Raw genomic sequence first — 17,247 nt, 5'->3', positions numbered from 1 at the left:
TTTTTTATTGAATTATAATTGGTTTACAATGTTATGTTAGTTTCAGGTGTATAGCAAAGTGATTCAGTAATACACATACGTTTATAAATATTCTTTTTCAGATTATTTTCCCTTACAGGTTATTACAAAATACTGAATAGAGTTCCCTGTGCTATACAGTAGGTCCTTGTTGGTTATTTATTTTATATGCAGTAGTGGGTGTATGTCAGTCCCAAACTCTTAATCTATCCCTCCACCTCCTTTCCCCTTTGGTAACCATAAGTTTGTTTTCTATGTCTGTGGATAATAGCATTTTTAAAATAGAATTTCAAAGTATAGCCTATAGAACAACTTAAGCAATTATGCAATTAGGTTATGCTCATATATAATGAAGGCCTAAATAAAATAAAAGGATAATTTCTAAATAGCTACCAACTTTTTAAACACAGTCTATTTCACTTATTCACTTGACATTGCAGTAGTTGTTTGAATTTGCAACTCCTGATATAAATATCAATATAAACTCACGTAACATTGGTTTTCTTTGGATGGAAAAATCTTCAAATAAATAATTCTCACAGAATCATTTGGCCAGCCAAATCATTATCAGGAAAATACAGAAACTGAACAATGTATCATTGGTTTAGAATTTGTGTGTGTTTATCTATTTCTATATCTATGTGTTTATGTATGTGTGCATATTTACATTATATATATATACTGTAAATTCTGAAAAAAAGGGTGACTCTAGATGTTGAGATGAAACATTATTTTGTGGTATATTTACTGAAATCTGATCCTATTTAGCCAAATGCCTTTTTATTTTGAAACTCCAGCTGAAATTAAGTTAAGTAACAGCATAGGTATTAGCTACTCATTGCTTGTTTTCAAAATCTCCATTATTAGGTCATATTCTCCTCTCCCTAGCAGAATCCAGTCTCTAGGTGGTAAAATGGCCACAAATCTAAAGCTGTTCCTAATTTTCCATCCTTCAGTCTCCACAGCCATATGCAACAGGCATTGATCTTTTCCTAATGCAGTAATAAGTTAGAAGCATTTTTCAAACATGGGCACTTTATTTGCTGTATTGTTGTCAAGAACAAAAGGAAATGCATTTGGCCAAGGTCAGTGTGAGGGGAAGGCTGCGGCCTTTGCCAGAAAGCTTTCTGCTCTTCTGGTTCATTAAAGCTCTCCATTTGGCTTTGGTCTTCCTGATTTAAGATATGAAGTATGTTGATGTTTCCCACTGCCAAGGCAGATTTTGTACTCTGAATCTGTGGGTCAATTCCATCTTTTTAAGTACACCATTTCATTCATAGAATCTTAGAACTGGAGGAGAGCTTAACACGTGATCAAACTCATTCATCTGCTTCCAGGCAGGAGAGTAATCAAAGTGTCTAGGAAAGAGAATGCTTTTCTCCATTTATCAAATTTCCCAAGTATAGGGGGACCTTGGTCTTGCTTGCTCAATAATTAGTATCTGAATAGAATTCTGATTCGTAAATTTTTCTTAATATCTATTTGAGGCTTTCCCAGCAAATCAAATGCTGTTTCCTCTTATACTACAAGGCTGAATATTGAAAAATTATATTCGTATGTTGTACCTTTCAGCAACCCTCTTTTTTTCAGTGCTTCATGCTGTTTTGTCACCTTCAAGCTCTCTATACCTTTCTAAAGTTACAATATACTAGTGCATTAAGAAAGACATGATAAGCAAGAATGACTGAGAGAATTGACAAGAGGTCCATATCTTTCTGTGTATACATTCCAGATTTAGAAATACCAAAAGAAAAACAAACAAATGAAAACCAAAAAAACCCTGATTAGTACATGGCTATAATGCATGTTGTAAATTGATTTATTCACTTACTCAGTAATTTTGAGTGTCTGCTATGTGGCAGGCATGTGACATATACTGCATGGGCCATGACAAAGCAACATGCAATTAAAATATACGTCAAAATCATCTGGCTGTATTTTGATCCTTTGAAGCTATTTCAGTTAGAGTGTCATTTCTCACCATGCCCTCAACCCTCAACTTTTCTGGTGGAATTATGAATATACATAATAAATAAAATACTTGGAAGTTTGAGTTTAACTCAGATTATGGTTTTTGTTGTTGTTGTTGTTGTTTTGCGGTACACGGGCCTCTCACTGCTGTGGCCTCTCCCGTTGCGGAGCACAGGCTCCGGACGCACAGGCTCAGCGGCCACGGCTCACGGGCCCAGCCGCTCCGCGGCATGTGGGATCTTCCCGGACCGGGACACGAACCCGTGTCCCCTGCATCGGCAGGCGGACTCTCAACCACTGCGCCACCAGGGAGGTCCCTAACCCAGATTATGTTTTAAAAATAGAGAGCAAGCCTACGGGCAGGAAAGAGTAAAAAAATGTGGTTTGGAATACTGCAAGGACATTTTCGTGGGAAATTCTGCCTCCTTCTCCATGAGGCAGTGACACTTAAGAGACTTATTCCCAACGTCTAGCCTTGAGCCGCCTTGAGGCTGCAAAAGCCTCAAGTGTTTTTCTTTTCTTGGCGCCGTTAGGATTGCAAGATTCCTCCTGGCCTTGTGGAGCCTCCTGGCAGTCCCTCCCAGCTGACCCCTCCTGTAGCAGCTACACACAACAAAGTCTTTCAGGAAATGTATGACCTGGTACAGATACAGGCTTTCCTCAGCCAAGACCCACTCTATTTGGCATGTGGAAGTGTCATTGGTGTTTTCTTTTTTTTCCACACTCTTCACACATCCCAATTTAAGAATAAAAGTACAGCCTATGGCCCTCACCTTGCCACAGCACTTAAATGTACAATTTTCTTTTTGGCCTCAGAATAAGCGCTTTCCTAATTGTCATCTTCCTTGACTGATGTTTACATTTACTTACGTATAACTCTCCACCAAATCTTTAACATTATGTATCAGTTAAGCATGAACCTGGAGTAGCACCGTATTAAAACCAAGATGCTCAGAGTAGTAACATAAGAGTGTCATTAAACGTTTGGTTTAAAAACCAGATTTTTTTTTTTTTTTTTTTTTTTTTTTTTTTTTTTGCGGTATGCGGGCCTCTCACTGTTGTGGCCTCTCCCGTTGCGGAGCACAGGCTCCGGACACGCAGGCCTAGCGGCCATGGCTCACGGGCTTAGTTGCTCCGCGGCATGTGGGATCTTCCCGGACCAGGGCACGAACCCGTGTCTCCTGCATCGGCAGGCGGATTCTCAACCACTGCGCCACCAGGGAAGCCCAAAAAAACCAGATGTTTTTTAAAAAGTCTTTGCATATGCCTGTTATCTACAGCAAGTCAAACTGCATTTACAGTCATCTTGCTGAAATCAGCTAGAAGGAAGATCGTAGAAATATTCAAGAGATCAAAGGATGATAAATGGAAATTAATTGTACAGGAAACATGACTTATTTAGTGTGTCTGCCATTGATAGTCTTTGCATATTTGTCCTTAATTTCAGTGAATATATCATTTATGTATAAGTGCTTTTTTATGATCACTGCCACTCGTGATTATTCTACCCTAGTTTTTCTCACGAGGTCTTAAATTCCCCAACAGTCTGATTTGTCAACTTTGGGGGAGGAAACCTGGATTGGAATTGGCTGGAAAATGTGCTCTTGTGGCCTTGAGGCAGCTGGGAGTGTGTTCTGAATTTGCCATGCCGTGTTCTCCATGTCTGCATTTGTACAAGGCTTAGACCATGCTCTCATGCTCTCTCTTGGTTTTCTTTGCTTTTTCTCCATTATCTTTCCTCACAAATACTTAGCAGCACAGTTGGCAGATGAATGGAGGTTAGCGATGGTATATAGATTTGGATGAGAAGGGGGTGGAAACCATTGTATTTTCTTTATTTCACATTAGACCTTGAATCACCCCATTGTAGAGTATCTCTCTAAACTTCCTCCTTTTAAAAAAAATTTTATTGAAGTATAGCTGATTTACAATGTTGTATTCATTTCTGCTGTACAGCAAAATGATTCAGTTATACATATATACATATTCTTTTTCATATTCTTTTCTAATACGGTTTATCGCGGGATATTGAATATAGTTCCCTGTGCTATACAGGAGGGCCTTGTTGTTTATGCATCTGCATACAGTAGTTTGCATCTGCTAATCCCAAACTCCCAGTGCTTCCCTCCTGCCCTCCTCCCCCTTGACAGCCACAAGTCTGTTCTCTATGTCTGTGAGTCTGTTTTTGTTTCGTAGATATGTTCATTTGATGGTATTTGTCTTTCTCTTTCTGACTTCCTTCACTTAGTATGATCATCTCTAGGTCCACCCATGTTGCTGCGTATGGCATTATTGCATTCTTTTTTATGGCTGAGTCTCTTTTTTTTTTTAATGTTCCTTCATTTCTTCTTGTTATAGTTCATTTGGGCTGCTGTAACAGAACACCATAGACTGGGTGGCTTATAAGGAAGAGAAATTTATTTCTCACAGTTCTAGAGGCTGAGAAGTCCAAGATCAAGGCACTGGAAGATTCAGGGTTCAGTGACGGTTTCCTGTTGATAGATAGCCTTCTTCTTGTCCTCACATGGTGGGAAGGGCCTGGGAGCTCTCTGGGAACTCCTTTATAAGGGCACTAAGCCCACCATGAGGGCTGCACCTTCCTAACCTAATCACCCCAAAGGCCTCACCTCCAAATACTATCCCACTGGGGATTCAGTTTCGACAGATGAATTTTGGGAGACACAAACATTCAGGCCGTGGCATTTCTTCTTTACTCCACTAAAACCTTACAGGGAGGCCACTGGACTCCACTGTGTTCCTCTCCATTGAATGTAATGCAGTGACTATGGCTCTCATTCCACCTACTTGAATACCAGCTTAATTTCATATTTAATTCATTTTTACAGGGCATTGAATTTCACATAAATATTCTTTGTGCTTCTGTTTACACAGAGAATCCCCACGGAGTGCTGTGCATTGTTATTACTATTATTATTGTATTAAACTTCTTGCTGCCGGTGTCACAAGAAATAAACGTCACAGTGTCGCAAGAAAATTTCTCACTGATAGGAGATTTGGGCGTGTATACGTTAATGCTATGTTAACATTTGATCTCTATTGAACTGATTTTTTTTTTCCTATGTATTTTGTGGTTTTGGTACAATTCTTTTCTTCACATGACCCAGACATATGTTCTTTCTGCTAAATTTACTTTATTTCCAATCTCAACTTTGCGAAATCATAGTCACCAGAAAACTATTAATTGAACACCATGTGTCACTTTGGTATCTTAGAATTGGGTCTTGGAATTTCTGCTTGAGTCTGGTAATGCATTTTTATTAACTGTTCTGAGTTCCTAACAAATTGGCCAGGGCTTAAAGTTTTCTTCTACTAAAGTGACCATAAGCTTCTCTTTTGAGCTGAACTCTTCTTTTGTTGCCCACGTGATCTAGAATCACACATGCTAAAACTAAATGACCTCCAGACTCACCACCATCTTTCTCTGTCACCTATTTCCTTTTTATTTCTCCCACAACTTATATTCTCTTTGAAATCCACGTGTGTTTTTTTTTTTGTTGTTCACTAGGATGAAACACAGGGACTATGACTTTCAACCCGCAACTTATAAACCAGCCTGGTTGATTTCATTTTTAATTCATTTTTACAGGGCATTGAATTTTGCATAAATAGTATTTGTGCTTCTGTTTACAGAGCATCCCCATGGGGTGCTGTGCACCGTTATTACTGTTATTATTGTGTTAAACTTATTGCTGCCAGTGTCACATTTAATTGTGAATTAGTAGAATCACTTTTCCTGATGGTGATGTGCAACTACATTTCATGTCTTTACCCGCTAATTCACAACTTTATTCACATGAGAAGGCAATTTCGAAAAGGATAAAGGGAAGAGTCACCAGTATTAAATAGTAACCAGACAAAATAGAGTTCAGATAGGTTTAAGTCACCACACTATCTCTTTCAATAGTTTATGAAATTTTTCACAGGCAAAAAAGAAAGAGAGGGAAGATTTTCTTTTTTTTTTCTTTAAAGGCAGTCTCTATGTTTAGCAAATACAGGACAAGCAAGCTCGCTCGCTCTCTCCCTTTCTCTTTCTCTCTGACATCAAGCAAAGTAAGAAATAGTACCTTTTGAATAGGAGATTTCCTTTAATTACATTGGGGAAGTGATAATGGTAGGTATTGCATGTTTAATGTAATGTTCTGGAGGCCCCTTTTGCTTTCCTTTTTTTTTTCCCCCTTCACTGCCACCTCATCTTGAGCAGAAATAAAAGGTTCAAGGCTTGTCAGCATCAGTTTATAGATAGCTGTTTAAAAATAATGAGATATTGGGTATTGTAAGGCTCAGAGCCATCTCGCCAAGACCCATTTATTTCTATTCACCTTTTGTCAGAATTGCAGACAGAAGACATTCAATTAAAACTTGTCACCTGTTGCAGATGACCTAATTTGTACTTGTATGTGTCATAGATTAGGGCTCCATGCTTCAGATGAAGCAACTGGACCCCTGGTGGAATAATATTTTCCCTGCAAAATATTTTGTAAACTATGTTTTTTTCAGATTTCTATAATTTTGATTTCGGCTCTCAGCCAGATTACAAATTTAGCACATATGCCTCAGAACTAGCCAAGAGCAGTGAATCACACCTTGAAAAAAAAGGAGGGACTTCTTTGTGGCTCTGTCCTGTGCACAGAAATCTACAAATGTATTTTGGATGCAGCTTGAATCTGAAACAGAGGGAAGCCTTTGTAATTTCCTATGCAAGCCTCACATGTTTAATAGTCCAGAGAGCTACCAGGAGACCAAATCGAAAGACTTCCCTTTGCTAATTGTTAATTCATCTGTAGAGCATGGAAGCTTTAATGTGAGTCCTGGCTTTTATCTCTTTTAGTGACTGAGGACTCAGTTATAAAAAAAAAAAAAAAAAAAGCCCACCTAATGGATATGCATTTTCTCTCCCTGTGTGATTTTTCCCTTTTATTTCAGCAGATCTTATAGTGGTTCCACATGCAGCCAAGCTATTTCCAAAGTTCCTGAATTGTTGTCATGCTATTTCAGCGGAAGTAAATGTAACCATTCGTCAAGGTGTCTAACTGAAAAGCCGCCATCGGGGTCTCCTTCTAAACTGTAAAACTCAGCCAGAATGTTGCTTTGCCTCCGAGGCCCTGGCAAAACAGTCCTTGTCTTATTTCAGTGACATTTTAAAGAGGAGCAGGGAGCGAGGAAATGAATATCTCTGGGTCCCTGCCTCAAGAGAAAAGCAGACTGACTGAATCTTTTTATCATTTTTGGTTTACCCACAGTCTCATAGCTATAAACTTCTTCTAAGTGGAGACGCTTTATAGAGTCATAGATGCAAAATGCCTAGCCCTTCGGTGGAGTAAAAGTATTCCTCTCTCCCGCTAGTTCCTCATCCTGCCTTGCTCTTTACATGCACCCCCCCATCAGGGTGCGAGTATTGTTTACCACAGTAACTGGGTTTTGTCTGCCCATGCTTCTGCTTTTGGAGTATATACCACATGCTCTTTTCCAAAAATAGAATTGGATGACAGAGAAGCAGCATAAACACAGGGCTTGAGAACGTGGGCTCTGCAGCCGTGGTCCGGAGCTGCCACTCCTGGCTCAGCCTCTCCCCAGTTCGTTTTCTCATTTGTAAAATGGGATAATAGTCACACCTGCTTCATAGGATGGCTGTAAGTATTAAATGTGTTCATGCACGTAAAACAATTAACCCTTTGCCTGGAATAGAAGAAGCTCTCAGTAACCAATGGGTGTTTTTGGTGGATTCCAAGACACTTCATACAGAGATTAAGTCATTCCATTATCAGTGAAGACATTGCTTGTTAAGGAGACGCAGATACCGGGAGTCAAAAGGTTTGCTGAGGTAGGAAGAAAGGAACGAAATCATGAAGCCATGCTGAACAGCTATCACTGTCTATTTTGAGAAAGGACAATAATAGTAAGAGAAGATAACTAGGGCGTGGTGTGTTTTATTGTCTGTCTTGATCCTCCAGAATTTAATATGGTTAGCTTCTCCCTGGAGTATATGCGTCAATGTACAAATAATTTTCACTCAGCCCTTTACTGGGGTACCTATAAATATGCACAAATGCTCTAGGGAAAACCGGTACTCTCTGTAAGGATGCTGCTACGAGGAAGAACCCCCTCACGGGCTACCACTAAAAACCTCGCCACGGTGTCTTGATACTGCTGATCTGCCTTTGCTTCCTTTCCTACAGCCCCGCCAAGGGATTTTCTCCACCCTCTGTGTACGATGGTTCCCTCACAGAAATCTCAGGCACATTCAAGGGCGCTTCTAGGTACTTCTTTTCCTGGATGGAAAGAGCTGGATTCCCTTCCGCAGCAAAGGGAGCCACAGCACCAGAGACGTCGTGGGGGAGAAAGTTCCCACCCTCCTCGCCTTCGGGCGTCTTAAGTTTTACTTTCCCGGGCTGCTCTTCACCCTTGATTACAAGTCGTGTTGGCTAACATTTAAATAATCCAACTATTTATTTAGTAGTCATTAAAGTCACCAATCTTTTAAAATATTATTTCACTATCTTTTACAAAATTATCATTACTTTAATATGACTGTTTGCATCTTAAGTATTCCAGGGCTCTATGTAATTAACGTTTTTAGCAAACCTCTGTTTAAGAACAATATTATACAAAGCCTTGTCTTTTTTTTTTTTTTTTTTTTCATCACCCTCTCTCCCACCATCCCTATCCCACCCCCCCAGGCGGTCACAAAGCACAGAGGTGATCTCCCTGTGCTATGCAGCAGCTTCCCACCAGCAAAGCCTTGTCTTTAATTTAGCAAAGTAGGCTAGGATAGCCTTGTGTAATTCTCTGAAGGGGAGATCTTTTATTATCCTATGAAATGACTTTGTGCTATTAAAAATGTGAAAAATGCTTTTGTCTTTGGACTATATAATATTGTAAAAATTTGCATCGGGGCATAAAATGTAGACTTAAAATTAGCTGAGACCTAAGAAGGCCTTGTGCTGAACTGTTTTACTTCTTTTGGCATTTAGGTGACTCATAGCGGTTTGGTTTCGTTTTTTTCCTTCTTGCCCTATTCCTGCTTCCTCAATTTTGTAAATTCTGACAACTTACGAGATTTGTGATTCCCTTGTGGCAACGTAGGCACATGCAGTATTTGACAGAAAAAGCAATGTGAAGCGTTCTGTTTGGTAGGTAACGTAAACTATTAAAAATTTGTATTTAAAAAATGAAAAGGGGTAATGGCAGTCTCCACATGAATAGAAAATCCAGTTGCCTTAATTAACTTCAAATCCTGTCAAACATTGAACATTGCGGGTATCTTATTTACTGGGAGAAATCTGCTTTTTAAACTTCTTCAAAAATGGTTTACAAGTGGCGTCCAAACAGAAATTGTTTGTATTTAAGATTGTAAAGATGTAGAGAGACAGGCTTTGCCGTGGTAAGTGGAAATATTTGGATTGGATTGATGTTTGTTTATGGCAAATCTGTATTTTCCAGGTCCTGATGGTAAATACTGTTGTTTTTGTTTGTTTGTTTCTGCTGAAAATAGACTTTTAAATGAAATGTACTAGGTTAATTGGATAATTATCAATTCTCTACTTAACTTTGTATTGTGTGCTTCTAGCTAAACTCAGAGATAGCATTTTTCTCTTTGATAGACTTTGGGTTAGTTTCTGTATCTGTTCTAAAATAAACTCTAAATGATATTATTAGTGACAAGGATGAGCAGAAAATAGAATGGGATACCAAATATTTCTGTAATCACTTAGACATCAAATAATGTCATCGTTTGGGTTTTATCCTTTGTATTATCTTACCATTCAATCATACCTCAAATCTGTTTACCTACAGAATTGAGGCAGGGTAGACTGTCACACTCCATGGGGGTAGATTTTCAATAAATGATCACGATGCAAAATATATTTCAATAAATAATATAACTATTTCCACAAAATAATGATATAATGTCAGTTTCCTTGGGATTTTAAGGTTGATAAGATAGTTAATAATGCATTTGTATAATATCCAAATATATTAGTACATTAGTATAATATCCAAATATATTAGTACCTTAAATTAATATAATTGGATCATTACAGCAAAACACCAGGGAGGTTATTGTCTTAATATCCATCTTATATTTGGAAAAGCAAACAGGTTAAGGAAGTCAACAAAATTTGCAGAGCTTGTTAATGAAAGAGCCAGAAAGAAACCATTCTGATTTGCAAACTATGGTTTATTTTTTTCCATGTTCTTCATGTAATATTTAGGAATAAATTATGATATTATTACAGTTGGAAACATTTTTCCGGAAAAACTTTAAAACTAGAAATATACTGAAAATAGACTTTTTTATTTTTTTATTGACATATAGTTGCTTTACACTGCTGTATCAGTTTCTGCTGTACAGCAAAGTCAATCAGCTATACATATACATATATCCCCTCTTTTTTGGATTTCCTTCCCATTTAGGTCACCACAGAACACCGAGTAGAGTTCCCTGTGCTATAGAGTAGGTTCTCATTAGTTATCTATTTTATACACAGTAGCGTATATATGTGAAAATTGACTTCTTAATGGTATCTGTATAGTATTGTTTTATCAGACTCTTTAAAATAACATATTAAAGTTTCAGTGCATATATTATTATGACTCAAATGAATAAATCTGTTTATTTTCAGAGATACACAAATAAAGAAGCTGGGTCCACATGTTTGAACACATAGTTCGGGCTGATTTAACTTTTTTTATTTTAATGTCAGTAAATATCTTTATTTATTTATTTATTTATTTTAACATTTTTATTGGAGTATAATTGCTTTACAATGGTGTGTTAGTTTCTGCTTTACAACAAAGTGAATCAGTTATACATACACATATGTTTCCATATCTCTTCCCTCTTGCCTCTCCCTCCCTCCCACCCTCCCTATCCCACCCCTCTAGGTGGTCACAAAGCACCGAGCTGACCTCCCTGTGCAATGCAGCTGCTTCCCACTAGCTCTCTATTTTACATTTGGTAGTGCATATATGTCCATACCAGTCTCTCACTTCATCACAGCTTACCCTTCCCCCTCCCCATTGATTTAACTTTGAAACCTACATCACTTGTGTATTTCTGTGTTATATGACTGTCCTTGGGGGAAAAAACAACTGGTTTTACTGACTATGTTTCTTCTCCAACAGAACTGAATAAATTGATGAATGATTTTAGTATGATGTAGAAGTAGTGGCAGGTGTGTTACTAGGATTTGAGTTCAAACGTTTCACTGAGTATGAAGTCAGCTAAACTAAATCATTATCATCATCTTCATGTCTCTAGAAGATGCATAAAAAGATTTTCCAGATTTTGAAAAGAGGTTAAAAGCAGTATAAATATTTTTTACTTGAAATTGTTGATATTTGCCTACTTTTAACCCCCTAAAATGGGAATAAAACTTTCACATAAAAGTTGTTATGATCTTTTAAAATCTATCAACTCTAGAAATTTTTACCATTAATTGTTATCTAAACTTGGCAGGAACAATTTTTCTGTATATTGACTGCCCATCAACTTTCGCTACATAATTGTATTAATTGTTAATTATGTAGTATTAATATTTATTTTTTCCCTCTATAGTCATCTACTGAATACCATATACATAAAGTTATAAATCATAAAAGAATGCTTTGTCTAACTGATCTTTATTTTAGGAAGTAAGAAAGCATTAAATCATGGCTTTTGTAAAAAAGTACTTGAATATTTAGAAACTGGATAGATATGTAGATGGTATGGATGGATGGATGGATAGATAGTAGTTTATCTACCCACACACTGAAAGGAGGTGAGAGGGAGGGAAGAAAGTGAGAAAAAGAGGGAAAAGGAGAAAGAGAAGGCGAGAATGGACATAAGAGTAAGAACACTCCTTTAGCTTTTGGAGGAGCACGTAAAAATAATATGAATATTTCAGTAATGCATTGTTCAAAGTAGAAAGGAAATGCACAGTAATAAAATTATTTCACAATACTTAAAGGATCTACTCCTACAAATACAAAACATATCCCATAATGTTTAATAAAAATTCTGTCAATCAAGTATATGTATTTTTTTTCTTCATGATGTTTAATAACTAGTTTTCAGTGTTGCACTGCTGCCGTAAACTTGGGCCAGTTGGCTAAGCTGATTGGTGGCTTTAGCATGATATAACTGTGTCAGAATTGTTTCCAGCCAAGACCTTGAATCCAGTCTTTCAGCCACAATCCTCTTCCATAGGCCTTCAGGATGGAGGAAATCCATTGTCAGAAACTCACCAGCTCTGACTCCTGTGTTGGAAAATGCATAGTGTATTGTTCAGTATTTGGGCATGTGAGGCTATATTGCTTATGGTGAACTCATGCCCTGACAGACACCAAAAGCAAATTTTGGAGTCTACAAACCTAATAGAGATGCATGCTGTGAGCTTTTTCGGTTCTTTTTTTTTTTTTTTTTTTTTTTGCGTTACGCGGGCCTCTCACTGTTGTGGTCTCCCGTTGCGGAGCGCAGGCTCAGCGGCCATGGCTCACGGGCCCAGCCCCTCCGCAGTATGTGGGATCTTCCCGGACCGGGGCACGAACCCGCTTCCCCTGCATTGGCAGGCGGACTCTCATCACTGCACCACCAGGGAAGCCCTCTTTTTTTTTTTTTAATTTTTAAAATTTTTATTGGAGTATAGTTGATTTATAGTGTTGAATTAGTTCTGCTGTACAGCAAAGTAAATCAGTTATGCATATACATATATCCACTCATTTTTAGATTCTTTTCTCATATAGGTCATTACTGAGTAGAGTTCCCTGTGCTGTACAGTAGGTCCTTGTTGATTATCTGTTTTATATATGGTAGTGTGTGTATGGCAGGCTTTCTTGGTTCTCACAATTTCAGAGTTATTTTTAAATGTTTCCTCTTTTTCTTAGCCTTCGTCTGTCATTGTCTTTCTCTCTGTCTGTTTCACCCTGCCTTCTCTTCACACCTCTAATCACATCACATTAATGTTCACATTGCGTTGGAGCTGGATACCAAACGTGTTATGGTACCACTTTTAGGTATATATGCTGTTAATTTTCTAAACTCTTATAATGATAAATGTTTAATTCTTATAATGAAACAAATTTGAATGGATCTCAGATGAACAGACAAAATGTGACCACATTATATAAACTGGAAAAATATCTTGGAGAAAGAAAGAAATGAAAAAAGACAAAATATGACTAAAAGGGGGAAAAGGGGGAAGGTGTTAAACTTTAGTAAATTAAATATAGACACAATAAAAATAGAACATTAGAAATTAGATACATGAAGGAATGGAACTCTAGGTACAAAATTGCTCTAAAAGCAGCAGTCAGGAAATGTTTCTTCATGACTCACAAGCATTCTATTTTCAGTGAATACTTAGAGACTGTACCTAAGCTCTTTGTTTTTTTTTTTTTTTTGCGGTATGCGGGCCTCTCACTGTTGTGGCCTCTCCCATTGCGGAGCACAGGCTCCGGACGCGCAGGCTCAGCGGCCATGGCTCACGGGCCCAGCCGCTCCACGGCATGTGGGATCCTCCCGGACCGGGGCATGAACCCGCGTCTCCTGCATCGGCAGGCGGACTCCCAACCACTGCGCCACCAGGGAAGCCCCCAGCTCTTTGTTTTTTGATATTTGTTTGTCTAAACCTACTTACTTGCTCTTGAAGTTGTCTCCTGATGTCACTTAAACTCTGCTCTCATGTTCCAGTTTAACATTTCAAGGTTCATCTAGAACCAAGTGTATGCTTGTGTGTATCACTAAAAGGAAATCAACTCTTAAAGTAGCAGTATTACGATAATATGAAAAGTTCTGTTTTTCTTTAGCTCATGGGTTGATAGTCATCTTGAGTATATGAGTATATATATTCACCTTCAGGATTCACATAGAAATATATCAGCCTTTCCCAAACTGTTTCATATAATTCAGTTACACCACAACTCACCTGTTCCACATATTAACAGATGTTCCCCAGACAGGATCCTTGGTTAAACTGATTTGCAAAACATTGCCTAGGCTGTATCTCCCTCTGAGAGTTTTATTCGAGAGTTAGTTGCGTGTTAAAGTCTCTGAGAGGGCTTTCAGTAAAATAACAATACTGAGGATACTGTTAAACCAAATCTATCTTCTGAAGAGTTTGAGAAATACCAAGATATGTACAATGAATTACTTGGTTGTGAATTTATTAATGGATCATGTTAATACTGTCTTATCAATCAAGGTACAATCTAAGACTACAAAGCGAATCTCTCACCTCTCTCTTAACTCCCAAGTCATCGTCTCTTTATTTGATAAAGATTTATATGTTTCTATCCTAAACTTTACAGTTACAGACTGGAAACCACGTTATTAACAAGCACCCCTCCCCACTGCCCCATGTAAATGAAACATTTCTTTCTTCTTACTCCCTTTCTTTCCCTTTTGCCCATTTCCTTAATGTTATAGATCCACTGCCAGCAATACCTCCCTGAATCTTGACCCAGTCCATCACTCATGGGCAAAAAGTATTACTAAATGCCAGTCTACTTTTGCCTACTTTCTAGCTTCATGCTTCATCTCTGCCCTCCTAACGAATCCCTCCTTCACCATCCTAGCCTCCTGAGTTCTTTCAGGAATCTCCTCCTTCTAACCTGCGTTCAGTCCAAACCTGCTCTCAGTTCAATTCCACAGGTCCATGTGGAGTCCTCTGATAGACCGGGGTGGATTGAACAGCTCTGGTCTACTGATCTACTCAAGCCCACACATTGAGCTTTCAGGGGTGACTGATGAAGAGGATACACATTGCCAATGTCTTTAATTTGAGAAGCTGTGTTAGCACCAAATTCCAGTTTCTTTGTGTTAATTCTCAAGGAAAGGTGCCTTTCCTTTGGTATGTAGGTGACTCTGATGGCCTTGCATAAATGTCTTTCAGCTTGGTCATCTCTGCCAGGTTTGGTTTCCAACTGGTGCCAGTCTCAGTGTAGCCGTCACTTTTTTACATTCCTCTACTTCCCCATGACCCTTCTACAATCTGCTCTCTGTTTACCTAGCACCCTTGGATGATACTCTCTACGTATTTGATTGCTCTCAAAGATAGTTACCTCAACAGTAAGGAGGTGCCTGTCTTTCCCTGCAGGAGTGCGTCTTGACAGAGTACGTGGAGGTCGGCAGAAGTACAAGCGCAGAATAGATGCGGAGAACAGCCCATACCTGAACCCTCAGTTGGTTCAGCCAGCCAAAAAGCCATGTAAGTACAGAGCACACATGTCTGGCTTTCCAGCACACGACATCCTCCCAGCTGGCTCTGGGTGCATCAGTTTTGGCATGCCTATTCCTACTGACTCCAACGAGACTTCTCTTTGTTGGCGGGGGTGGGGAGACGTGGCTTTATTCCCAAGGTTTGCCTTTGAAAAGCAACAGTAGCTCAGCTAATTATATTTTTTTCCTACGGTTTTCTCCCCCTCTACCTTTTTTTCACCTAGTCATTTTGTGGAAGAATAAGCATACCAAGGCATAGCCTATATAGTGCGAATTTTACATTTACGGGTGAGCTTTATTTTCAGAGGTACATAAAATGGATCGTACCGTGATCATTAGTTCATTGGAGCTGTTAGTTTCAGATTTCACAAGAAAGTGATTTTTGTAGTTTTCACGAGCTAAATGAGTTTGTTCAACCTCCCAATGAAAATACATTAGGAGCCTCATTAATTTAGAGCTATAGAAGGTTAACACACTAGCTAGCAATAGATTAAAACAAGGATGGACCCTACTGATAACAAGCATAAGTTGGGTTTCCATTTCAGATGCCCTTATGGGCATTATGAATTGTTTTTTAAAAGCCCATGGTTTGATAACGCCTGGCTGCAATTTGAAACGATGGTAGGTATGTAGCTAAAATGCAAACCCCGTTCTCTTTGTCGTTAGCTAAAAAGAGCTAGAATATAGATTGAGGCAGTTAACTGTGTTCGAGTTTCTGAAAAAATCAGTTCGTGGCCGTAGTGCAAAAGAGCTAACATTTGAGGTTGTTTAGGCATGGAGTTTATGCGAGGCACTGGAAGTGCTTTGGTGGAAACAATTCTCACATTTAGCTGTCTCTGTCTCAGAAGACACAACCAGCCCTCACCAGAGGAAGCTGCAGCTATAGCAGTTCTAGAAAAGACACGGGTAATTTTTGCTCTGCTTTCGAGGGAAGAGAAAAAGTGTCCTCTTCTCATTCAGGTTCTCCAGGAGGGGTCGCTGCTATGCATCACCCGTGTGTGAGCATATGGGCATCTGTTAAATACATAAAACAGACCCTGAACTGTAAATGAAAGGACATTTTAGCTATGTCAAAGGAAAAACAACCAGTTTTACATAAAATTAAAGCTTAAGTGAACATATGGCATGGTTTCCTTTTGCCTTTCCAAAAAACATTATGTTGATTATACCTTCAATTGTCCAATCTGGCATCTTCTCCTCAGCCTGCATAAGCTGTTTGGCATTCTGCAAATACAATCTAGGACTGCATTAAGCAGATTTTGCACATTAGAATACAAAAAAATCTTTCTGATAATACAATAAAATGCAATAAACACCAATGCTTAATTTCGTTAGAAGTTTCGTTTTCCTGGATTCACTAATACCTAGACTGGCCATTTCTCATTGATTTTATACGAAGTCGATTGACACCATTGATGGTATCCTCTACCGAGAGAAAAATGAGCGCCAGCCCATTCGTAAGTCCACGGGATGGATAAAGAAACATCTCCGGTTTTCGGCGTAAACCTGAGAAATCGGGAAGAGGCTTGTCAAGTACCTTTAAGAAGATTACAGCAATTTCAGTGAGCTCCATTTGTCTGAGATAAAAGAGGACTCCTAATAAATCATTACTCATTATCTTAAGGCCTCTGTGTTCATTTTCCTTAGTCTATCCAATTAGTGTATTTTGGTAACAAACATTCACAAAACTTAATTTTCAGATCCTGTCAGATAAATGTCAAGAGACCAGGCATGGGCTTTGCTCAGAAAGTGGCTGGGGGAGATTTCTGGAGCCTGACTGATTGTTTGTGTACTACAAAAGCCCAAGAATGAAAATTGGGTTCTATTGATTCTAATTAGGGAAACATTAAATAAGATTCACCTAGAAACAGTGCTGCCGGCTATTCCATTTTCTGAATGATAGGAATTTCTAAGCTTCCACCAAATTTCTCTGACCCCCTCCAGTCAAGTATCCAGTGGCTTGGGTAAAACAGGTTGCATTTTCCCTGTACTAAAAGAACTCGAATCACGATTTCCTTCCGTTACATTTTTGTACC

At 38.6% G+C, this 17,247-nt stretch overlaps 1 protein-coding gene across 36 annotated transcripts in view; it reads left to right on the top strand.

The window, feature by feature from the left end:
• ESRRG (estrogen related receptor gamma) overlaps nt 1–17,247 on the top strand; it is a 645,982-nt gene that overhangs the window by 566,693 nt on the left and 62,042 nt on the right. For 35 of the 36 annotated variants that reach the window (XM_067027629.1, XM_067027575.1, XM_067027635.1 and 32 more), the window contains one exon: nt 15,090–15,200. In XM_067027629.1, the coding sequence (XP_066883730.1) occupies nt 15,090–15,200 (111 nt within the window). Of the gene's footprint in view, nt 1–7,523; nt 7,641–15,089; nt 15,201–17,247 lie in introns of those variants that run through there. The other variant, XM_067027697.1, reaches the window with a different exon arrangement.

The sequence above is a fragment of the Kogia breviceps genome, chromosome 1, assembly GCF_026419965.1.
Source record: "Kogia breviceps isolate mKogBre1 chromosome 1, mKogBre1 haplotype 1, whole genome shotgun sequence".
Lineage (NCBI taxonomy): Eukaryota > Metazoa > Chordata > Mammalia > Artiodactyla > Physeteridae > Kogia > Kogia breviceps.
The sequence above is the reverse complement of the archived record's forward strand: the minus strand, read 5'-3'. Positions and strand labels throughout refer to the sequence as shown.